The 17,809-nt window shown below is 39.1% G+C and overlaps 1 protein-coding gene across 1 annotated transcript in view; it reads right to left on the bottom strand.

Annotated features, from left to right (window-relative positions):
* Positions 1-9,000: 9,000 nt before the first annotated feature.
* LOC128692198 (probable endonuclease 4) overlaps positions 9,001-17,809 on the bottom strand; it is a 40,078-nt gene continuing 31,269 nt past the window's right edge. The window contains exon 8 of the mRNA XM_070096335.1: positions 9,001-17,431. Coding sequence (XP_069952436.1) covers positions 17,244-17,431 — 188 coding nt within the window. The 3' untranslated portion in view covers positions 9,001-17,243. The remainder of the gene's footprint in view (positions 17,432-17,809) is intronic.

Here is a 17,809-nt window from a genome sequence, read left to right on the forward strand (position 1 = left end):
ATATATATATATATATATATATAAATATATATATATAATATATATATGTATAAATATATATATATAATATATCTATGTATAAATATATATATATATAATATATCTTTCTTTCTTTCAACACACCGGCCGTATCCCACCGAGGCGGGGTGGCCCAAAAGGAAAAATGGAAGTTTCTCCTTTTACATTTAGTAATATATACAGGAGAAGGGGTTACTAGCCCCTTGCTCCTGGCATTTTAGTCGCCTCTTACAACACACATGGCTTACGGAGGAAGAATTTTGTTCCACTTCCCCATGGAGATGAGAGGAAATAAACAAAGGACAAGAACTAGTAAGAAAACCCAGAGGGATGTGTATATATATGCTTGTACATGTATGTGTAGTGTGACCTAAGTGTAAGTAGAAGTAGCAAGACGTACCTGAAATCTTGCATGTTTATGAGACAGAAAAATGGACACCAGCAATCCTACCATCATGTAAAAGAATTACAGGTTTCCGTTTTACACTCACTTGGCAGGACGGTAGTACTTCCCTGGGCGGTTGCTGTCTACCAACCTACTACCTAGACTTACATAAATACACTTACATGATTGTTTGGGTTTTGAGCTGTTCATATCCCAAGGTACCACTGTACTATATTTTCCACTGTGAACATTAATAAACTTGGTTTTTACATTCCTGTTGATCAGGAAATCCCTTTCTATACATTATATATTGCAGCACTGTATGACTCTTTGGGTTTAGTGCTTAAATTTTGTTACAATAATAACACCATGGTTGTTTAACATATTTATAGATGGAGATGTAAAAGAAGTAAATGCTAGGGTGTTGGGGAGAGGGGAGGGATTAAGTTAAGGGGGAATCAATACAAAATGAGAGTTGATACAGTTACTTTTTGCTGATGATACTGTGCTTTTGAGACAGTGTATAAAGAAAGTTGAAAGTGAACCTAGATAAGAGCAAGGAGATGAGGGTATCAAATGAGTTAGGTAAAGAAAAACTGGACATCACATTGGAGGGAGAGAGTATAGAAGTGAATGTGCTCAGATATTTGGGAGTAGATCTGTCAGCAGGTGGGTTTATGAAGGACGAGGTTAACCACAGAATTGAAGGAAAAAAGGCGAGTGGTGCACTGAGGTACCTGGGGCAACCAGACACTGTTAAAGTGGCAGCTCACAGTATTGGGGGGGAAAAGAAGTCATGGTTCACCAACAGGAAGCAGTGTATAAATGGGGTAAAGTCTAAGGTATCTGTTGTGTTGAATGTTGAGATGACATTTAATGATTCCTGGCCTCACCCTAGGGTATGAAGTCCTTTCAAATTATTGCAGCCAAGTGTACTTTACTAGCAGCTTATGTAAGCAAGATGAAATTCACAGATGAACAGTAATAAACAAAACTGTAGAAACATTCTATAACATGCATACAGAACTGCAAGGACAAACCTTGAGCAATTTTTTGTGAAATTGTAGTTCAGGTAGCCCTTGTGGCTTAGCGCTTCTTTTTGATTATAATAATGTAGTTCAGGTGTTTAAATTACAGGATGAAGTATACAGGAGCAATTTTTGATGATGTGTGCAATGCTACTCACCATACCAGAAATGCCGATTCAATTCTTGAAGGGCAAAAACCATCCCTTTTTTTTTTTTTTTTTTGTCATGTTTGAAAGTATTACCCCAAAGTCATACTTGAATTTTCTATAGCAATATCAGTCAGAGACTACAATACTGATTATGTACGTTACATAGTTGCTCTGACACCACTCAATTTTACTCAGTATATGGTAGTGTACAATACTTTGCCCAACATGATAGAAACTGCATAAAGGAGTGCATTTCAAAAAAATGCTGATTTCTCTTCACTACACAGATACTACAAGTGCTTTCAACCATATTTTCTAGAATGAGTATTTTCATCTTCATTTTTTACTTCAGAGTTTATTTTTTCTCATTTATCACTGTTAAATAATTTGCATTGAATATCAGTTTCAAACCTTGAGTACAAACAATAATTCTATTGAAACAAGTTTAGTTCCAATTGTGAATGTAATAATGCAGTATCATAGAGGCCACAAAACCAAATAGGGCAAAACAGACAATGGGCACCTTGGCAGACATGCAATGGAGGGTAACAGATCAAACGAAACTCCCCATAGGCCATTAATGTATTACCCTCATTTTTTCCCTTAAGCCATTAGTGCATTAGCCTCATTTTTTCATATACCACAATTATTAGAATAAAAACTGTACAAGTTAGACCCTGTAAAGGGGCCTTGATCCAAGGAATTAAGAGATGCACCTGACCTTGGATCAAATCCAATTACTTCCCATTTCTTAGACATTAACAGTAACAACAAATTTAATGCTGTAAGATAATTATCAAAGTAGAATGGAACAAAGAATAACTTGGAAAGCGTATAAATCTGTAGGGGAAGGAAGGTGTAGTAGGGGTCATCCTCGAAAAGGTTGGAGGGAGGGGGTAAAGGAGGTTTTTTGGGCAAGGGGCTTGGACTTCCAGCAAGCATGCATGAGCATGTTAGGAGTGAATGGAGACAAGTGGTTTTTGGAACCTGACAAGCAGTTGGAGTGTGAACAGGGTAATATTTTGTGAAGGGATTCAGGGAAACCAGTTACCTGGATTAGAGTCCTGGAAATGGGAAGTACAATGCTTGCACTTTAACCCTTAAACTGTCCAAACGTAGATCTATGTTTGCACGCATAGCACTCTGAACGTAGATCAACATTTTATTTTTCATTCTTTCAAATTTGGCACAATAGGCTCGAGTCGCCTAGACATGAAAGAATGGGTCTGTGCACTTAGTGTGTGCAGTATTAAAAAAATCTGGGACCACTTAGTACCTTGTGGGAGCACCAGTTCAACTGAGTGCCAGCTAGACCAAATAGCATAGCAAACACCAGGGATTCACTGATGCCATGTTGCATTAACACTCCCATTTTAAGAGGAAAGTAAAAATAGGCTAGATAAATACACGAGTGAGTGTGGGTGGGTGTGAGCTGGACCTGACTAGCTTGTTCTACTAGGTCTGATGTCATGCTCCTTCCTTCAGTGGATGTGACTTGACTAGGTGGGTCATTGGTCTAAGGCAGGGGGGGGGGGGTGACATGTACCTGCCTTGCATGGGCCAGTAGACCTGCTGCAGTGTTCCTTCTTTCTTATGTTCTTATGTATTCGGCAGGCTGGCTGGCTGGCTTTGGATGTCTCTGGCTCTCTGTCTATATCTCTATCTATATCTCTGTCTCACATGTACACATAAGTACAGTTAAACCATACCACGGGCGGGATTTGAACCTGCGGTCAGAGTCTCAAAACTCCTGACTGTCGTGTTAGCCACTGGGCCAGCTAGCTTCAATAAGATTCATCCAACTAGGTGTATTTCTACACCATAGGAAGGTTAGCCATGCTAGCGGGAGATTCGTCTGTAAAAACTTGCATTTGTGGACACAGTGGTGCCTATGCTAACCTTCCTATGGTGTAGAAATACACCTAGTTGGACGAATCTTATTGAAGCTAGCTGGCCCAGTGGCTAATGCGATGGTCTGGAATTTTGAGACTCTCTGACCGCGGGTTCAAATCCCGCCCGTGGTATGGTTTGTTTGCAATCGTGTCATTTCGATTTCGTGAGTCAAGTTAAGTACAGTTATCATACATAGTGTAAATTACCTTGGATAACCCAAAAATTCCAGGCAAACATAGATAGATGGACAAACATGTTTGTGTGTATCAGTGAAAACAAATAAAGCCAGGGTTCCCCCGAGGAGCGCCCATTTATCAAATGTCATTGAGCTGATAACAGCTGTCGTAACACCATTCTTCAAGGAGAGTTTCATATATGTATACTCCAGGCAGACAGAAAGACAGATAAGCAGAAAGACAGACAGGCAGATAGATAGGAAGAGACAGATAAGCAGAGAGACATGTTTGTGTGTAACAGTGATAACAAATACAGCGAGGGTTAGCTGGAGCAGTGTGCATTTATCAAATATCACTGGGCTGTCAACAGTATAGGGATCCTTTTCATAAGAACATGCTTCAAGGTATATGCCAGGGTATCTAAGACATTGCTGGGACCTATAAATACTTTGTATATATGTCTAGACAATAGTAAATAACCCAAGCAGGTGTAAATGTTCACCTGTCAATGTGATTGTGACTATTTGAGCACTATTTCAGTACCTAATATTAGTGTCAAAACAAAGATTGGCTATGAAATTACAAGAACTATTATAAATTGTGCTGTATAGCCCTTGTGGCTTAGCACTTCTTTTTGATTATAATAATAATATAAATTGTAAGTATCAGAACATAAAAAAATGTATAAATTAAAATAACGAGAAAAAAGTATACCCGCAACACTTCTGCAAGCGGCAGGAATCGATGTTGCCATCAGGTGAGCATCCAGAGCCAACTTCACAGTCTTATATCTCGGTAAGTACTGACCCTAAAAAAATTTTTTTTTTATCCTATAACATGTAGAAAAATGTGCTCTTCATTTTAAAAGAAAAAAGAAAATTTTTTTTATTTTTCAAAATATTCGGAGTGGCACTCCGAATGGTGACAGTGTTGAGTGATGAAAGTTTTTTTTTCTTTCTTTCTTTTTGGGTCACCCTGCCTCGGTGGGAAATGGCCGACGTGTTAAAAAAAATTATTATATTTGCAGGGATGCACTAGACTCATAATTGCAAGAAAGGGCTTGGAGAATGGAAAGTATATTATTATAAAAAAGAAGTGCTAAAGCTACAAGGGTCAATGGAAGGTACAGTAATCAAGTTTGTTTCAACGAGGAAGATATCCTAAGCAACACGGATCCAAACCTATGTCTAGAAAAAATTAACACTGGTACTTGAGGTATGCTCAAAGCATATTCCTTTGAGGAAAAGGAATATGCTTTGAGCATACCTCAGCTAGAAAGAGAAAGGCACTTCCTATACAGGCGAAGAATAATAGAAAGGCTAAAAGAGGCCAGTATATCTGTAATACAAAGGGAGACATTGGTCAGAGAAATAGCAAACACTGAACTTAAGCTAAAGGTATCTTACAGGAGTCAAGAAATGAGGGATGAACTAAAAGACATAAATGAAATTGAAGAAACCCAAAATATTTCTTTTCTTATGCCAAATCTAAGTTGAGAACACCATCCAGCATTGGGCCCCTACTTAGATGAGATGGGTCCTACACAATTGACAGCGAGGATATGAGTGAGCTACTCGGTCCCAATGTGACTCGGTTTTTAGTGAGCTGATAACCGAACAGAGTTGAAAACCTAAATGAATTTTTTTTGAGCGAGACACACAATAACAAAAAAAAAGGCACAATACCGAGACTGGAACAATACACAAATAACCCGCACATAAAAGAGAGGAGCTTACGATGACGTTTCGGTCCGACTTGGACCAAGTCAGACCGAAACATCATCGTAAGCTCCTCTCTTTTATGTGCGGGGTTATCTGTGTAGTGAGACACAGGATTTGGTAGATTCAAACCTATCTGATATTATCCTGACTTCGAAGAGGCAATAAATGACATGCCCATGCACTCTGCCCCAGGTCCAGATTCGTGGAATTCTGTGTTCATCAAGAACTGCTTTTAACATCCTATGGAGAGGAAGCATGGACATATGGGTCGTCCCACAATTGCTAAAAACAACAGACATAGCCCAGCTAAACAAACTGGGCAGTAAAGCTGTAGCAAAGAACTACAGACCGATAGTGCTAACATCCCATATCATAAAAATCTTTGAAAGGATTCTAAGAAGCAACATCGCCACTCATCTAGGTACCTATCAGTTACACAACCCAGGGTAACATGGGTTTAGAGCAGGTCGCTCCTGCCTGTCACAACTACTGGACCACTATGACAAGGTCCTGGATGCTCTAAAAGACAAACAAAATGCAGTTGTAGTATACACAGACTGCAAAAACCTTTGACAAGTGTGACCACGGTGTAATAGCGCACAAAATGCGTGATAAAGGAATAACAGGAAAAGTTGGTAGATGGATCTATAATTTCCTAACAAACAGAACACAAAGAGTAGTAGTAAACAGAGTAAAGTCTGAGGAGGCTACTGTGAAAAGCTCTGCTGTATAGCCCTTGTGGCTTAGCGCTTCTTTTTTATTATAATGTGAAAAGCTCTGTTCCACAAGGCATAGTACTCACTCCTATCATGTTCCTCATCCTCATATCTGACATAGGCAGGGATGTAAGCCACTGCACCATGTCTTCCTTTGCAGACGACACCCGAATTTACATAACAGTGTCCTCCATTCAAGACACTGCAAGATTCCAGGCAGACGTCAACCAAATCTTTAAATGGGTCGCAGAAAACAATATGGAGTTCAATGGTGAGTAATTTCAATTACTCCGATATGGAAAACGCGAGGAAATTAAAACTATATTGGAGTATAAAACAAACTTCACCCACACAATAGAGCAAAAAACTAATGTAAAAGACCTGGGAGTGATAATGTCAGAGGATCTCACTTTCAAAGACCACAACATTGTATTAATTGCATCTGCCAGAAAAATGACATGATGGATAATGAGAACCTTCAAAACTAGGGATGCCACGCTCATGACACTTCAGGTCACTTGTTCTATCTAGGTTGGAATATTGCTGCACACTAATAGCCCCTTTCAAGGCGGGTGAAATTGCTGACCTAGAAAATGTACAGAGAACCTTCACAGTACATAAGTGTGATAAAATACCTCAATTACTGGGATTGCTTGAAGTTCCTCAACCTGTACTCTCTAGAACACAGGCAGGATACATGATTATATACAATTGGAAAATCCTAGAGGGATTAGTACCAAATTTGCACATGAAAATCACTCCCTATGAAAGCATAAGACTCTGCAGACGATGCAACATCCCCCAATGAAAAGCAGGGGCATCCACTAGGACGATAAGAGACAACACAGTAAGTGTCAGGGGCCCAAGACTTTTCAACTGCCTCCCAGCATACATAAGGGGGATTACCAATAGACCCCTGGCTGTCTTCACAAAGGCACTAGACAGGCACCTTAAGTCAGTACCTGACCAGCCAGGCTGATTCGTACGTCAGATTGCGTGCAGCCAATAGTAACAGCCTGGTTGATCAGGCCAATCCACCATGAGGCCTGGTCACAGACCAGGCCACGGAGGCATTGGCCCCCGAAACCCTCTCCAGGTAAGGGGATAGTTGCTATAATTCTTTAGCCCCCTCAAGGCAGGTTCTTTAATTAACATTACTGAGGGGTTTTTGATCCAATAAACTAAACCTGCCCTCCCTTTGATCATTCTTGATTGCCTCCTATTCCCTATGCACTGTATGACACCTAAAGGTTTAGAACCCCTTCCCATGAACATAAACCAATTCCTTGGATCAAGAGCCCTTTGCCATGTGCCTTTCAAGAGTACATAGTACAGAAATAATAAAACAGGAAATAAAGTCAACCAGTTTATTGACCCACATAATTGGAGCTCTCTTTCCCTGCCTTGGATTAAGCCCAATTACTCTAGGTGCTGTACGTCTCTTGGAGTTTATTAATTAGTACACTCTGCCTTGGAAGGAAACAGCCAATGTATTAAAAAAAAAATTGTGGAGTGCTAAACTTGCAGGCAGTCTTGTTCAGTCCAAGGGGAGATATGTCCAATTTCCTTCAAGAGAATTTGACATATCCAAGTGTTCTATATATACAGTAGGACCCCCATATCCACTGATTCGATATCCAGGGTTTCAGTTATCCACAGTTTACTGTGACCCAAAAATACCTCTTAATTTTGCATAATAATGGCCCCAAAGCACAAAGCCTAAGAGAAGCCTTTAAATACTCCCCATCGGTGAAAAAGTCATAATTCTCCACTTATTGTACATAATTTATTAATTAAACTTTATAATAGGTATGTATAGGACATATATAGGGTTTGCTACTATCCGCAGTTTTGGTATCCACGGCAGGTCCTTGGAACGTATCCCCCGTGGATACAAGGGTTCTACTGTATTCATGGAAGAGGCAATAAACTTATAGGGGTCACAGCATCTATGGGAATCAGAGATAATCAGGTTCAGCCCAGGAAAGGAATGGTAGGTTTAATTTATTGGCTCAAAAGCTGCTTGCCAACATCAAGGTATTTCCTATGATGGTAGATCTACCAGAAAAATGGCTCCTGATCCAAGAAAGTAGATCAAATCTCTACTTCCCTGGATCAAGTCTTATTGCCTCCCATCCTGCAGGCACTGTATAACCACTGCAGGTTTAACACTTCTCCATAAATATAATAATGGGTCCAATTCCCTTGATCAAGAACCCCTAATGGGGATCAAGACATCACTTATAAGAAGTAGGCCCCCTTGATGCCAGTGAGGGGCTCTTTGATCCAATGAACTGGACCTGTTCTTAAATCAAACCTGATTACCTCCCAGTCTCCAAAGGACTATGACCCATACAGGTTTGATGCTTCCTCATCCCCATCATAAATGTAATATTTTTCTCCAAGGAAGGTTCCTTAATGTGAATGAGAGGCTCTTGATCCAAAGAATTAGACCTGATCTCTTCCCCCAGGTGCTGTAGGATCCCTGTGGATTTAGCAGCCCACACGTAACAATAATGCATTGATATATTTATGAGGATGCACTACACTCATAAGGGCCACATGGCTGATGATTAAAGAGAAATGGGAGGCAATTAACTTTGATCCAAGGAATGCAGGGTAGCTCCAATGACCTGGATCAAGAATCTTTTACTAGCTTCTTGATGGGCCATGTTAATAATACATGCCACAGATAATAAAGGGATTTTTGTTATATGACTAATAAATTCTGAAATTTATTATTAGGGTACAGTTTCATGAATAAAATATTCAATTACATATTACATTATTCTCAATGAAAAAATCTGCCCAGTATAAAATAAGTATTATTGTTGCCATACAACAAAAAAGTTAAATATAGTAACTTTGATTTTCTAAACATACCTTTTGAGTGGATTTAAAAAATGGGAAGGAATGCAGAAATATTTACAGACCACTTGGCCCCACAATGGAGGCTCCTCCAAGGTATTGAACTTAATCTTCCATTAGATTGAACCTGATTGACTCCCATTCTTCAGACTCTGTATAATTTATGGGTTTAGTGCTACCTGCTGGGACTCTTGAGGTCACTAACTCTTTGTCAATAAAAATCACTGCAAAAAAAAAAAAGTATGTATGTTTGGCAGAGGTAAAGTTTCCAGATGGCAGTGTTATTGAGATATTAAAGAAATGCTGCAAAAGTTTGCAAAGCACAGTAGTTAAGAATGATGCTAAAAGGAAGCTGAAAGTAAATGCATATAAAAGGTAATGAAACTAAGCAAAAGTTAGGAGGATAAAGTGTAAATTTTAATAAAAGAATATTAAGAGGTAAATGTATTTAGACATTCTTACAAAGGTTGGTATAGCACTTCCTCATTGATACAGTAATCTTTTAAAGAATTGAGGTAAATCAAAGAATAGAAAAAAATTGCAAATATTTTGATTTGGAAAGATGCAAAATTAGGAATGCATCAGGAAACATTGATACCAATTCTTTTATGGGTTGGAAGGAGGAAGCTGGATGTAGTGGAAATGTCATGCCCAAGATCAAAGTACAATGTGAATGTTAGCCAGAAAAAAAAATTCAGAGCAAGACAGAAAAGTTGAAAAAACTTTATAAACCTAAGGGTGAATCCGAGGCAGTGTAAGGATGTCCAAGGAAGAGCTGATATGAGGGCATAAGTATCATGTAGGCAATGGGACATTCAACAGGCATATGTAAGTGTATATCACAGGAGGGCCTCACTTTACAGCATTTCACTAATACAACAGTTTTCAATTATACCCATTCTTCATTTATTCATATTACCTACTAAGAGAGGTGAAAGTGTATAAACTAAGGGAGGAGGAAGTTAGGGCGAGATATAAGCAACTATTGGTAGAAAGGTGGGCTAGTGCAAGTATGGGTAGTGGGGGGGGGGGGATTTGAAGAGGAATGAGATAGCTTTACAAATGCAGTATTAGAATATGGGGCAGAAGTTTGTGGCTATAGGAGGGTGGGTGCAGGGGGAAAGGAGTGATTGGTGGAACGAAGAAGCAAAGGGTGTGGAAAAGGATAAAAAAGTAGCTTATGAGAGATTTTTTCAGAGCAGAAGTGATCTAAGAAGAGCAGAGTATATGGAAAGTACAAGAAAGGTGAAGAGGGTGGTGAGAGAGTGCAATAGGAGAGCAAATGATAAATTTTGTTGAAAATAAGACAAAATTTTGGAGCGAGGTAAACAATTTAAGAAATCCTAGGGAACACATGGATTTGTCAGTTAAAAACAGAGTAAGGGAGTTAGTTGATGGGGAACCAGAAGTATTGGGTAGATGGCAGGAATATTTTGAGGAACTTTTAAATGTCGATGAAGAAAGGGAGGCAGTAATATCATGCATTGGCCAGGGAGGTGTAACATCTTTCAGGAGTGAAGAAGAGCAGGATATGAGTGTGGGGGAGATTCATGAGGCATTACATAGAATGAAAGGGGGTCGAGCAGCTGGAACTGATGGGATCATGACTGAAATGTTAAAAGCAGGGGGGGATATAGTGTTAGAGTGGTTGGTATTTTTGTTTAATAAATGTATAAAAGAGGGGAAGGTACCTAGGGATTGGAAGAGAGCATGTATAGTTCCTTTATATAAAGGGAAGGGGGACAAAAGAGATTGTAAAAATTATAGAGGAATTAGAGTATACCAGGAAAAGTGTACAGTAAGGTTATTACTGAAAGAATTAGAGGTAAGACAGAATGTAGGATTGCAGATGAGCAAGGAGGTTTTAGAGTGGGAGGGGATGTGTAGTTCAAGTGTTTACATTGAAGCATATATGTGAACAGTATTTAGATAAAGGTAGGGAAGTTTTCATTGAATTTATGGATTTAGAAAAGGCATATGATAGAGTCAATAGAGCAGCAATGTGGCAGATGTTGCAAGTATATGGAATAGGTAGTAAGTTACTAAATGCTGTAAAGAGTTTTTATGAGGATAGTGAGGCTCAGGTTATGGTGTGTACAAGAGAGGGAGACTACTTTCTGGTAAAGGTGGGTCGTAGACAGGGATGTGTAATGTCACCATAGTTGTTTAATATATTTATAGATGGGGTTGTAAAAGAAGTAAATGCTAGGGTGTTCGGGAGTGGGGTGGGATTAAATTATGGAGAAACAAATACAAAATGGGAATTGACACAGATACTTTTTGCTGATGATACTGTGCTTATAGGAGATTCAAAAGAAAAATTGCAAAGGTTAGTGGACGAGTTTGGGAGAGTGTGTAAAGGTAGAAAGTTGAAAGTGAACACAGAAAAGAGTAAGGTGATGAGGGTATCAAATAATTTAGATAAAGAAAAATTGGATATCACATTGGAGAGGAGGAGTATGGAAGAAGTGAATGTTTTCAGATATTTGAGAGTTAGACATGTCAGCAGATGGATTTATGAAGGTTGAGGTTAATCATAGAATTGATAAAGGAAAAAAAGGTGAGTGGAGCGATGGGTATATGTGGAGACAAAAAATGTTATCTATGGAGGCAAAGAAGGGAATGTATGAAAGTATAGTGATACCAACACTCTTTTATGGGTATGAAGCTTGGATTGTAAATGCTGCAGCGAGGAGACGGTTGGAGGCAGTGGAGATGTCCTGTCCAAGGGCAATGTGTGGTGTAAATATTATGTAGAAAATTTGGAGTGTGGAAATTAGAATGTGTAGAGTTAATAAAAGTATTAGTCAGAGGGCTGAAGAGGGGTTGTTGAGGTGGTTTGGTCATTTAGAGAGAATGGATCAAAGTAGAATGACATGGAGAGCATATAAATCTGTAGGGGAAGGAAGGCGGGGTCGGTGTCGTCCTCGAAAAGGTTGGAGGGAAGGGGTAAAGGAGGTTTTGTGGGAGAGGAGCTTGGACTTCCAGCAAGCTTGCATGAGGGTGTTATATAGCCGGACTTGAGTCCTGGAAATGGGAAGTACAATGCCTGCACTTTAAAGGAGGGGTTTGGGATATTGACAGTTTGGAGGGATAAACTGTATATCTTTATATGTATATGTTTCTAAACTGTTGTATTCTGAACACCTCTGCAAAAACAGTGATTGTGTGAGCGAGGTGAAATTGTTGAATGATCATGAAAGTATTTTCTTTTTGGGAATTTTCTTTCTTTTTGGGTCACCCTGCTTCGGTGGGAGACGGCCAACTTGTTAAAAAAAAATTATATTTTTTTTTCCAACAAACCGTCCGTATCCCACCAAGGCAGGGTGGCCCAAAAAGAAAAAAGAGAGTTTCTCTTTTTAAATTTAGCAATTTTTACAGGAGAAGCGGTTACTAGCCCCTTGCTCTTGGCATTTTAGACGCCTCTTACAACACGCATAGCTTACGGAGGAAGAATTCTGTTCCACTTCCCCATGGAGATAAGAGGAAATAAATAAGAACAAGAACTAGCAAGAAAATAGAGGAAAACCCTGAGGTGTGTGTATATATATATGCTTGTACATGTATGTGTGGTGTGACCTATGTGCAAGTAGAAGTAGCAAGACGTACCTGAAATCTTGCATGTTCACGAGACAGAAAAAAAGACACCAGCAATCCTACCATCATGTAAAACAATTACAGGCTTTCATTTTACACTCACTTGGCAGGACGGTCACACTACACATACATGTACAAGCATATATATACATAGCCCTCTGGGTTTTCTTCTATTTTCTTTCTAGTTCTTGTTCTTGTCTATTTCCTCTTATCTCCATGGGGAAGTAGAACAGAATTCTTCCTCTGTAAGCCATGCGTGTCGTAAGAGGCGACTAAAATATATATTTATATATATATTTTCAACAAGTTAGCCATCTCCCGAGGCAGGGTTACCCAAAAAAGAAAAAATCCCCAAAAAGAAAATGCTTTCATCATCATTCAACAATTTCACCTCACTCACAGATAATCACTGTTTTTGCAGAGGTGCTCAGAATACAACAGTTTAGAAGCACATATGTATAAAGATACACAACATATTCCTCCAAACTGCCAATATCCCAAACCCCTCCTTTAAAGTGCAGGCATTGTAATTCCCATTTCCAGGACTCAAGTCCAGGTATATAAAAATAACCAGTTTCCTTGAACCCCTTCACTAAATATTACCCTGCTCACACTCCAACAGCTCATCAGGTCCCAAATACCATTCGTCTCCATTCACTCCTATCTAACACGCTCACGCACGCTTGCTGGAACACACAACACTCACTAGAAGCTGAGTACTAAAATATTTTAATGTAAGTAATGTGTGTACTGTTTATGCACTGTACACAATAACTCACTAATTCTGCAGTGCATTTCAGGTAATTAATCATAAAGCTTACATGTTACTTAAGACCTTGACACAGACTATTAACTAGGACTTCTTGTGCGGCTAACTACAAGTACAAGGAATATACAGTATGACTGTGGTGTAAACAAACCTACTGCACTGCCAGTCATATAAAGATACAGGGCATAATTCGTTCCAGAAGGCTGTTCAAGTGCCATTACCGAAAGAATTTTTTCCCATAAGGAATAATGTAAATTAGATTAGTCCGTTTCAGACCCCAAAAATACACTAACAAAAGCACTTACAATAATACACTTACATAACTGTTAAAGTTGGGAGCTGTATGAAACTCAGGGTACCACTGCATATCACGGACAATTATTATTATTATTATTATCACACTGGCCGATTCCCACCAAGGCAGGGTGGCCCGAAAAAGAAAAACTTTCACCATCATCACTCCATCACTGTCTTGCCAGAAGGGTGCTTAACACTAGTTTTTAAACTGCAACATTAACACGCCTCCTTCAGAGTGCAGGCACTGTACTTCCCATCTCCAGGACTCAAGTCCGGCCTGCCAGTTTCCCTGAACCCCTTCATAAATGTTACTTTGCTCACACTCCAACAGCACGTCAAGTATTAAAAACCATTTGTCTCCATTCACTCCTATCAAACACGCTCACGCATGCCTGCTGGAAGTCCAAGCCCCTCGCACACAAAACCTCCTTTACCCCCTCCCTCCAACCTTTCCTAGGCCGACCCCTACCCCGCCTTCCTTCCACTACAGACTGATACACTCTTGAAGTCACTCTGTTTCGCTCCATTCTCTCTACATGTCCGAACCACCTCAACAACCCTTCCTCAGCCCTCTGGACAACAGTTTTGGTAATCCCGCACCTCCTCCTAACTTCCAAACTACGAATTCTCTGCATTATATTCACACCACACATTACCCTCAGACATGACATCTCCACTGCCTCCAGCCTTCTCCTCGCTGCAACATTCATCACCCATGCTTCACACCCATATAAGAGCGTTGGTAAAACTATACTCTCATACATTCCCCTCTTTGCCTCCAAGGACAAAGTTCTTTGTCTCCACAGACTCCTAAGTGCACCACTCACCCTTTTCCCCTCATCAATTCTATGATTCACCTCATCTTTCATAGACCTCCTCCATACTCTCTCCCTCCAATCTGATATCCAATCTTTCATCACCTAATATTTTTGTTATCCTCATAACCTTACTCTTTCCTGTATTCACTTTTAATTTTCTTCTTTTGCACACCCTACCAAATTCATCCACCAATCTCTGCAACTTCTCTTCAGAATCTCCCAAGAGCACAGTGTCATCAGCAAAGAGCAACTGTGGCAACTCCCACTTTATGTTTGATTCTTCATCTTTTAACTCCACGCCTCTTGCCAAGACCCTCGCATTTACTTTTCTTACAACCCCATCTATAAATATATTAAACAACCATGGTGACATCACACATCCTTGTCTAAGACCTACTTTTACTGGGAAATAATTTCCCTCTTTCCTACATACTCTAACTTGAGCCTCACTATCCTCATAAAAACTCTTCACTGCTTTCAGTAACCTACCTTCTACACCATACACCTGCAACATCTGCCACATTGCCCCCCTATCCACCCTGTCATACACCTTTTCCAAATCCATAAATGCCACAAAGACCTCTTTACCCTTATCTAAATACTGTTCACTTATATGTTTCATTGTAAACACCTGGTCCACACACCCCCTACCTTTCCTAAAGCCTCCTTGTTCATCTGCTATCCTATTCTCCATCTTACTCTTAATTCTTTCAATAATAACTCTACCATACACTTTACCAGGTATACTCAACAGACTTATCCCCCTATAGTTTTTGCACTCTCTTTTGTCCCCTTTGCCTTTATACAAAGGAACTATGCATGCTCTCTGCCAATCCCTAGGTACCTTACCCTCTTCCATACATTTATTAAATAATTGCACCAACCACTCCAAAACTATATCCCCACCTGCTTTTAACATTTCTATCTTTATCCCATCAATCCCGGCTACCTTACCCCCTTTCATTTTACCTACTGCCTCACGAACTTCCCCCACACTCACAACTGGCTCTTCCTCACTCCTCCTTGCCCTATACACGAAATCACAGCTTCCCTATCTTCATCAACATTTAACAATTCCTCAAAATATTCCCTCCATCTTCCCAATATCTCTAACTCTCCATTTAATAACTCTCCTCTCCTATTTTTAACTGACAAATCCATTTGTTCTCTAGGCTTCCTTAACTTGTTAATCTCACTCCAAAACTTTTTCTTATTTTCAACAAAATTTGTTGATAACATCTCACCCACTCTCTCATTTGCTCTCTTTTTACATTGCTTCACCACTCTCTTAACCTCTCTCTTTTTCTCCATATACTCTTCCCTCCTTGCATCACTTCTACTTTGTAAAAACTTCTCATATGCTAACTTTTTCTCCCTTACTACTCTCTTTACATCATCATTCCACCAATCGCTCCTCTTCCCTCCCGCACCCACTTTCCTGTAACCACAAACTTCTGCTGAACACTCTAACACTACATTTTTAAACCTACCCCATACCTCTTCGACCCCATTGCCTATGCTCTCATTAGCCCATCTATCCTCCAATAGCTGTTTATATCTTACCCTAACTGCCTCCTCTTTTAGTTTATAAACCTTCACCTCTCTCTTCCCTGATGCTTCTGTTCTCCTTGTATCCCATCTACCTTTTACTCTCAGTGTAGCTACAACTAGAAAGTGATCTGACATATCTGTGGCCCCTCTATAAACATGTACATCCTGAAGTCTACTCAACAGTCTTTTATCTACCAATACATAATCCAACAAACTATTGTCATTTCGCCCTACATCATATCTTGTATTATGTACAGTACATAATTATGTATTATGTACAGTACATAATACTTGCTCACTCAATATATGATAGTGGAAACATGTTATTAGGCTTTTATATGCATTTGAAAGTAAAAAACAAAAAAGGCTTTCATTTTACAGTGATTTTCGCTTTATAGCGGTAGCCCAACACCTAACCTGCTGTATAAAGTGGGGCCCTCCTGTACAGAGTTTGTAGGATTTCACATGCAGTTGGAGTGTAAGCAAGGTACTTCACATACAGTGTTTTGAGGGAACCATATTTATTTATTTTAATCAGAGAAGGGTAAAACCTATACGAGTCATATAATACCTAGGGAATGGGAGAAATTAGGTTTATTCAAGGTAAGGAAGGACAGGTCCAGTTCTTCGATCAAAAGCCTCTTACCAGAACCAATTTTTTTTTTTTTTAACCCACTGGCCACCTCCCATCAAGGCAGGGTGACCCCAAAAAATAAGAAACAAAAGTTTTTCTTCTTTTTACATTCAGTAATTTATACAGAAGGGGTAACTAGTCCCTTGCTCCCAGTATTTTAGTCGCCTCTTATAACATGCATAGCTCACAGAGGAAGGAGTCTTCTCCACTTCCTCATGGGGACCAGCATCAAATATGTAGAGTAATTGTTCGGAAAGCATGAGGCGAGAGGCTGCAATTGTGTGCATAACCACCAAAGAGTGAAGTACAGTATGTGCCTGTCTGGAAAAGAAGCTACAGTTTGAGTGAATGTGCTATTTGGCTCACCCAGCCAGATGAGAAATATCAGTGTTAAAAAAGTAAAACAAAAGATTTTTGCATTTTTTTTTTTTTATAAATTATGCTGGCATTAACTAAAAATAAAAATTAATGACAGTAACGTATAGTGAGATACTGTTATAGATAAGTTTAAAACATACTGATGCAAATTCAAATATTCCTAATATTATCAGGTAACTAGCAGACCTTCAGGAGGTTCACATTGAACTCCTAAACAGATGAATCAAGTCATAAAAAACATACAACTACTTTGCAATTAGTCCTTCTAGTTTCTTTATTTCCTTGCCATAACTTTCAACACTGGTCCAAGGGGTTTCTAATATTAAAGGAACGTCATTAAAATATTCACAATTCATGATGCGCCGAAATCCTTCTATGCCAATGGTACCCCGTCCAATGTTTTCATGTCGGTCTTGATGGTCACCCACCTTACCTATAATGAATAAAATATTAAAAAATAAGTTTTAATTCTTAACATGTTAAACTAATTTAACAGTATTTCACATTTTATGCAGAAAAGTTAACACTATCTTCATATAAATAACAATTATTAAACTGTTTAAAAATTACCCCCAAAGTACACTGCCCTGCATTATAACTTTTAACTTTGTCACTTTTTGTTCCACACTGCAGTACAGTACCTTTACTAACAATATATCCTTTTTTATAGTGTACTCAAATTAACACTGCACTTAGGCACACACAATAAAGCATCTCATTGGCTATGCCACGATTTAGAAAAATTATTCGACACTAAGCTCATCCAAACAAAATAATAAAAAAGGTATAGATAAATTTCTTAAACCAATTA

This window comes from Cherax quadricarinatus, chromosome 53 (genome assembly GCF_038502225.1).
Source record: "Cherax quadricarinatus isolate ZL_2023a chromosome 53, ASM3850222v1, whole genome shotgun sequence".
Classification (NCBI taxonomy): domain Eukaryota; kingdom Metazoa; phylum Arthropoda; class Malacostraca; order Decapoda; family Parastacidae; genus Cherax; species Cherax quadricarinatus.